The sequence below is a fragment of the Conger conger genome, chromosome 4 (assembly GCF_963514075.1).
Source record: "Conger conger chromosome 4, fConCon1.1, whole genome shotgun sequence".
Classification (NCBI taxonomy): domain Eukaryota; kingdom Metazoa; phylum Chordata; class Actinopteri; order Anguilliformes; family Congridae; genus Conger; species Conger conger.
This window is the reverse complement of record NC_083763.1, coordinates 13,301,404-13,308,903: the sequence shown is the minus strand read 5'-3', so window position 1 is coordinate 13,308,903 and position 7,500 is coordinate 13,301,404. Positions and strand designations below refer to the sequence as shown.

The 7,500-nt window shown below is 52.1% G+C and overlaps 1 protein-coding gene across 1 annotated transcript in view; it reads right to left on the bottom strand.

Moving 5' to 3' along the window:
- notch2 (notch receptor 2) overlaps nt 1–7,500 on the bottom strand; it is a 63,804-nt gene that overhangs the window by 24,063 nt on the left and 32,241 nt on the right. Inside the window, exons 7-15 of the mRNA XM_061237925.1 lie at nt 6,401–6,556; nt 5,779–5,964; nt 5,145–5,258; nt 3,594–3,707; nt 2,881–3,114; nt 2,010–2,120; nt 1,575–1,767; nt 923–1,068; nt 258–371 (exon numbers count right to left, since the gene is read on the bottom strand). Of these exons, the coding sequence (XP_061093909.1) occupies nt 258–371; nt 923–1,068; nt 1,575–1,767; nt 2,010–2,120; nt 2,881–3,114; nt 3,594–3,707; nt 5,145–5,258; nt 5,779–5,964; nt 6,401–6,556 (1,368 nt within the window). The remainder of the gene's footprint in view (nt 1–257; nt 372–922; nt 1,069–1,574; nt 1,768–2,009; nt 2,121–2,880; nt 3,115–3,593; nt 3,708–5,144; nt 5,259–5,778; nt 5,965–6,400; nt 6,557–7,500) is intronic.

Below are 7,500 nucleotides of genomic sequence, written 5' to 3'. Positions count from 1 at the left end.
TGTAAGGCTACAAGTGTAAGCTGTGTTGTTACCTGTGTGAGGTAACAGGTGTAAGCTGTGTTGTTACCTGTGTGAGGTTACAGGTGTAAGCTGTGTTGTTACCTGTGTGAGGTTACCGGTGTAAGCTGTGTTGTTACCTGTGTGAGGTTACAGGTGTAAGCTGTGTTACCTGTGTGAGCTTACAGGTGTAAGCTTTGTTACCTATGTGAGGTTACAGGTGTAAGCTGTTACCTGTGTTGTTACCTGTGTAGTATTACCTGTGTAAGGCAGCTCACAGCTGCAGGTGTAGCTGTTGACTCCGTCCACACAGACGCCCTTGTTCTGACAGGGGTTGGATTCGCACTCATTGATGTTGATTTCACAGTTCATACCTGAGGGGGGGAGGGGGGGGATTTCAGAATTACAGGGTACTATCTGCAGGTAGGATGCAGAATTTCAACGTGTCATACAACAGACAACAGCATTGTTTTGCATCGTTTGGTTTGTGGTTATGAAAAGGTAATTTCAGGTGTTATGTCACTGAGATATGTCGTTTGGAAACGAAGACACAGAAGTGGACATTATTGAGTTAAGATTTTTGTAAAAAAAAACTTCATAAGCGCTTATGTCAATAACCGACATAAGGATCTTCTGTCAGTTCACTTGGTATGTCATGGTATGCTGCATTAATATTGACATAAAACACCATAAACCTATTTGCAGTTATTGACATAAGTGCATGTAAAGTGCTTATGAATGTGCTAGAGAGTGCTCATGAAGGAGTTAAATAAATCTTACGTAGGAGCCTTCAAATACAGCGTTTCCAAAAACACGTAAGTAGAAACTTATAACCCGTATCGAAGTAAGACCACACTCCTGTGGGTGGTGCAGATCGTCTGAGTGATTGGCGGGGGTCATGTGACCGAGCGCCCGCCCCACGCACCTGTGAAGCCACGCCCGCACTTGCAGGTGTAGCCGTTGTGCTGGTCGGAGCAGGTGCCTCCGTTCTGGCAAGGGTTGGACTGGCACTCGTCCTGCTCCTGCTCGCAGTGCTGCCCCGCCCAGCCCGGCTTACAGTCGCACCTGTACCTGGGGAGGAGCACGGGCAGAGCCGCAACGTTAGCACCCAACCGCTGACGACCGCACCCAACCGCTAACGACCGCACCCAACCGTTAGCGACCGCACCCAACCGTTAGCGACCGCACCTAACTGTTAATGACCAAACTCAACCATTAATGACCAAACTCAACCATTAGCGATCAAATACAACTGCAAGTGACCAAACTCACCATTAGTGACAAAACTCAACTGTTAGGGACCAAACTCAACTGTTAGCGACCAAACTCAACCATTAGTGACTAAACTCAACTGTTAGTGACCAAACTCAACCATTAGTGACCAAACTCAACTGTTAGTGACCAAACACAACCATTTGTAACTAAGCTTAACCATTAGTGACCAAACTCAACCGTAAGCAACCAAACTCAACCGTTAGTGACCGCACTCAATGGTTAGTGACCACACCCAACTTTTAGTGACCAAACCCAACTCTTAGCAACCAAACTCAACCATTAGCAACCAAACTGAAGCTTACCCCTCCTGTAGCTCCTGGCAGTCCCCGTGCACGCAGGGTTTGGGGGCGCAGTGGTCGGCCCCGGAGTGGCACAGGGGCCCGTGTGTGCCTGCGGGGCACTGGCACTTGAACCCGTTCAGCTGGTCCTGACAGGTCCCCCCACTCAGACACGGGTTCGACAGACACTCGTTTATCTCCACATCGCACTTCTCTCCTGAGAGACACACACAGAGACACACGCACCCATTTCACACTGAGCTTTCTCGACAAATCCTTTTAGTATAGTGCAAGCACAAAACACTGATTATGTACACATAACTAGTAGAGTGTGTGTGCGTGTGTGTGTGTGTGTGCGGCTGTGTGTGTTTGTGTGTGTGTGAGTGTCTGTGCATTCATGGATACATGTGTGTGCATGTGTGTGTATGCGTCTGCACGTTTACATGTCTGTGTGTGTACCTGTATATCCAGTGTGACAGATGCACTTGTACTCATTGATTCCGTCCTGGCATTCTCCGTACTGACAGGGGTTACTGCCACAGTCATCAAAATTCTTCTCACAGTTGATTCCTAAAAAAAACAAAGAGGCACAGAACTCCAAGTCACATCAGTTATTTTCTCACAAACAACAACAAGCAAGCACCCCTCATGATAACGATGAGCAGGGCAGGTATCTGTGTTCAGGGCAGGTACATGTGTTCAGGGCAGGTCCCCGCGTTCGGGGCAGGTATCTGCGTTCGGGGCAAGTCCCCGCGTTCAGGGCAAGTCCCCGCGTTCAGGGCAAGTCCCCGCGTTCAGGGCAAGTCCCCGCGTTCAGGGCAAGTCCCCGCGTTCAGGGCAGGTACGTGTCTTCAGGGCAGGTATCAGCATTCAGGGCAGGTACGTGTGTTCAGGGCAGATACGTGTGTTCAGGGCAGGTACGCGTGTTCAGCGCAGGTACGTGTGTTCAGGGCAGGTACGCGTGTTCAGGTCAGGTACGCGTGTTCAGCACAGGTACGTGTGTTCAGGGCAGGTACCCGTGTTCAGCGCAGGTATGTGTGTTCAGGGCAGGTACGTGCGTTCAGGGCAGGTACGAGCGTTCAGGGCAGGTACGCGCATTCAGGGCAGGTCCCCGCGTTCAGGGCAGGTACGTGTGTTCAGGGCAGGTCCCCGCGTTCAGGGCAGGTCCCCGCGTTCAGGGCAGGTACGCGCGTTCAGGGCAGGTACGCGCGTTCAGGGCAGGTACGCGCGTTCAGGGCAGGTACGCGCGTTCAGGGCAGGTATGTGCGTTAGGGGCAGGTATCTGCGTTAGAGGCAGGTCCCCGCATTGGGGGCAGGGGCGCGCGCTCACCTGAGGTCCCGGGCAGGCAGTTGCACTGGTACTTGTTGACCAGGTCGATGCAGCGCCCGCGGTTCTGGCAGGGGCTGCTGTGGCACTCCTGCACCTGCAGGCTGCAGATGGAGCCGGTGTAGCCCGGCTCACACTCACAGGAGAACGTGGCGATGCCGTCCCGGCACACGCCGTGGTGACAGGGCTCCGGGTCACAGTCATCCACGTTCTCCTTACAGAGAGGCCCCGAGAAGCCTGGGGGGAGGGGGGAGAGGGGGAGAGAGAGGGGAGGAGGGAGGGAGGAGAGGGGGAGGGAGGGAGAGAGAGAGAGAGAGGAGGAGGAGAGGGGGGGGAGGAGGAGGAGAGGGGGAGGGAGCGAGGAGAGGGAGAGAGAGAGAGGAGAGTGGAGGGAGGAGGAGGAGAAGGGGAGGAATATAGGAGGTGTTATTAAAGGGCATAAGTTCCATTTGGAGCAGGGGGAGGGGGGCCTGAATATTAGTGGCAGAACGTACTGCAGTCCACCCGCACACACCCAAATGCTCTCCATAACACACGCATGTAGAAATGGTGACACGTTATCGAACACGATACGATAACTAAGCATGGTAAATAACAACAATATATTGCTCTCGATCAGTCTTCCCCCCATATAAAACAACCCGCATCTACGGTGTTGTGAGAGGTTTGCGTGTGAGACGGTTGACGGTGGGATGGTCGGTGTGGGACGGCCGCACCTTCGGCACAGTCGCACTCGTAGGCGTTGGGCCGGTCGATGCACTTGGCTCCGTTGTGGCAGGGCGTGCTGGCGCACTCGTCGATGTCCACCTGGCACATGTCGCCGCTGAAGCCTGCGCACAGGAAATGACACGCGCGCATTTGAGCACGGGGCACAGCAGGTCTTCGCAAACTACAATTCCCATAATGCATTTGGACCCGAGCGATAGGCACTCGAAGCCGCGCTGCATTGTGAATACAGTCGCAGCTGCAGGGGTGTTGTTAGGCTGTAACCCCCCTGCAGCCATGACTATATTCACAATACAGCTGTATTGCTTTTATAAAACGGATACAACATAATACACCATTTCCAAACAAGCTCTTTGAATAACTGCTGCTGTATAAGATTTGCATTCACAGTAGGACGGGCTCCCTATCAACAGACATCCACAATCTAATCAACCCATTTTATAAAGCCAGATATTTCTGAAGCGCTTTGGGTTGAGTATCTTGACAATCCCCCCCAGCTGCGAACCACACAGCCCCAATCTTTCAGTTACAGGCCCAGTTACATAACCACTATGCTACCCTGCCTACCCTTTATAATAGGGGCTTGTCTGCTTGAGCCACAGCCTTTTTCAGCAGCTCTGTATCAAAGGAACTAATCACACTCCCACAGATTATCTATGTGCGAAATCACGGTCTGTGGCAGGCGTTCATGTGCCAAGTCACGTCTCTGAACTCCGTCACGGAGTCATACGTGCAGACATGGTACTCAAGCGGTCGTGTCAGCTGCCACGTATGACCGGACCCATGTAAAAGGCATTAGAAGCGCAGGAATTCCTCATTATTGGTGGAACGGTGAATAACATGTGAGGAATGCAAAGCTCTCTGTACTAAAGTTACATAGGGAAATGCACATGGACCGTATCTACCCTTCACAAATACCCTTTGAAGAGCAGGTTTTCTTTGGAATGTTTTTTTCAGGGTTCTAAAACTCCATTGTTTTCGATTAGCAGCGGAATGGTCAGTTAAGAACATTCCGCTTCCGTATTTGTGACCTCACACCTGAAAGGGTTAAGTTAGGTACCAGAGTTGAGGTCAGTGCCATTTTCATTCCGGAATTTAAATGGAATTCAATTGTTCTTTAAAAAGAATCTCCAATGTCCTCTGAGGTTTTTGTTCAGTAAATTCACTGAAATGGGACTGACCTGCAGCTCTGAAGCATGCACCAGTGGCTGCCACATTTAATTATTTCCCTACACACACATGCACACTCACATATACACACACAACTATGCATGCACACACACACACACACACACACACACCTAAAGAGACACACATACATCCTTTGTCTTAAGAGTGCTGCAGGGCGTGCTGCTCCTCAGTTGGTTCCTTCGGTTCCAGCGCTAACACACCTGACCTGCTTTCTTCAGTCTGGTACAAACTGGTGCTGATTAAAACAAAACTAGCCACCCTGCAACCCAAGGCCAGGGACCCTAACCTAGCTATACATGCACATGCACACAGTGGCAAAAACGGGCAGAGAAACAGGCAGGCAGACTGACCTGGAAGACACTCGCAGATAAAGCGGTTGACCTGGTCGAGGCATTTCCCATTATTCAGACAGGGGGCGCTGCTGCACTCATTAATGTCCTTCTCACAGTGAACTCCCTCAAACCCTGGAGAGAGAGACAATGACAGAGAGAGAGAGAGAGAGAGAGAGACAGAGTGAGAGAGAGAGAGAGTGAGAGTGAGAGTGAGAGTGAGAGTGAGAGAGAGAGAGAGAGAGTGGGGGGGACAATTCAGACACAAGGCAAGCACACAAGAGCAGACAATTCACATCCACCTGAGGATGTTCTGACAGGTCTGTCCCTGGTGAGGGGTGGCAGGGCAGGGCAGGAAGGCAGGAGGGCAGGGCAGGGGGGCAGGGCAGGGCAAGGTGGCAGGGCAGGGCAGGAAGGCAGGAGGGCAGGGCAGGGGGGGCAGGGCAGGGCAGGGCAGGGCAGGGCAAGGTGGCAGGGTAGGGGGGCAGGGTAGGGCAGGGCAGGGCAGGGCAGGGGAGCAGGGCAGGGCAAGGGGGCAGGGCAGGGCAGGGGGGCAGGGTAGGGCAGGGCAGGGCAGGGCAGGGTAGGGCAGGGCAGGGCAGGGGGGCAGGGCAGGGCAGGGCAGGGCAGGGCAGGGCAGGGCAGGGGGCAGTACCGGGCATGCAGATGCAGGTGTAGTCTCCGATCTGGTCCAGGCAGGTGGCGTCGTTGCGGCAGGGGTTGGAGGCGCACTCGTTGAGGTCCTGCTCGCAGCGGGGCCCGGCGTAGCCGCGGACGCAGTTACAGGTGAAGGAGCCCTCCGTGTTCACACACTGGCCCCCGTGCTCACACGGGTTCGAGCCTGAGGAGGAGACGGTCAGAGCAGAGGCGTTGCAGTAGGGAGGTATACCACCAACATGAATATCAGGTTTCACCTCCAGGGGGCGACGGTGGGCACGAAAACTCGGTTAAACCGAGTAGAATGAACGGGGATCAATAAGAGAAACTATCATGCCTGCAACCACTTCCCTAACCTTAAACTACACCAGACAGCATGCAGTAGGTAAATGTCTGTAAGAATACGCAAACAAATACAATGCAGTGCATAAGTATTTGGACAGCGACGCAAAAAGTTGGCCTTTTGGCTCTGTAATGCAGCACGTTGCATTTGAAAACAATGTTGTGTGAACCGTGTAGGAATTGCAGCCCTTTTTACACAGCGTCACTTTCCAAATACTCACAGAATGCACTGTAAATAAATAAATAAATAAACAGACAACGTTGGTTGTTAATCTCACCGATGATGCACTCGTCGACGTCCACGTTGCAGGTGCTGCCGTAGTAACCGGGGGGGCAGTTGCAGTTGAACTTGCCGTTGATGGGGTTGGTGTCGCACTGCGCCCCCTCTCTGCAGGGGTTGCTGATGCAGGCGTCGTCCACGTGGCAGAGCAGACCTGGGGGCACAGCACAGCCTCAGGGATTCGAACCGCAACCCCCCGAAAGGGCCTCTGCTGAGCCAAGAGCTACTTCTGCTGAATGCAGTGAAGAACTCACTCTGCTAGACTGAACGCAGCGAAGAACTCACTCTGCTAGACTGAACACAGCTAGGAACTCACTCTGCTAGACTGAACACAGCGAAGAACTCACTCTGTTAGACTGAACACAGCGAAGAATTCACTCACTCAAGCCTGAGAATAGCTTCGGGCTAAATGTACTAGTCTGCAAACAGCTAAATGCTAACTCTGCTAGCCTAAACACAGCTAAGAGTAAAATCATCTGGACTAATGATATGGGAACAACCAGGGAGACTCTGCAATGCATGCTTTTATCATATTCTTCATCATCCTTTCATTCCACAGATGAAGTGACTCCGTATCATGACTCCAAAACGTGTGCCATAAATGTAGACACTATAGTCATTGAACATTACAGCTCCTTTTGAAGACATTTTCCAAAGAAACACCAATGAACCTGCCCGGCAGGTCAACAGATCAGCCAATGAAACTTGAAGTAGAAAATACAATTACACCTTATCATGCTCCTTATCACACACACACACACACACACACAGAAAAAATCACGGATCGAGCAGAAAGGAGCCACACCTCCCATTGATAAAACGCCAGAAAGCCGCCACTGCCGCTGCTTAATGCGTTTCCGCGAACGTCCCAGAGATAACGGACTGTGTGCCTAACGTAAAAGCCAAGACACGCAGCCTGTGTGAGAATGTCAATATGCCGTGTAGCCTATGTCAGCATGCGCCGGGCAATAGGCAGGAACACACCCTGCGCAGGTCCCCAATCCGCGGCAGTGTAATCAATAACCTGTTAGTTATTGGATATTGATTCGTTGAAAGTTAGCGATAGACACGGTTAGCCGATTAGTTCACAATTAGACA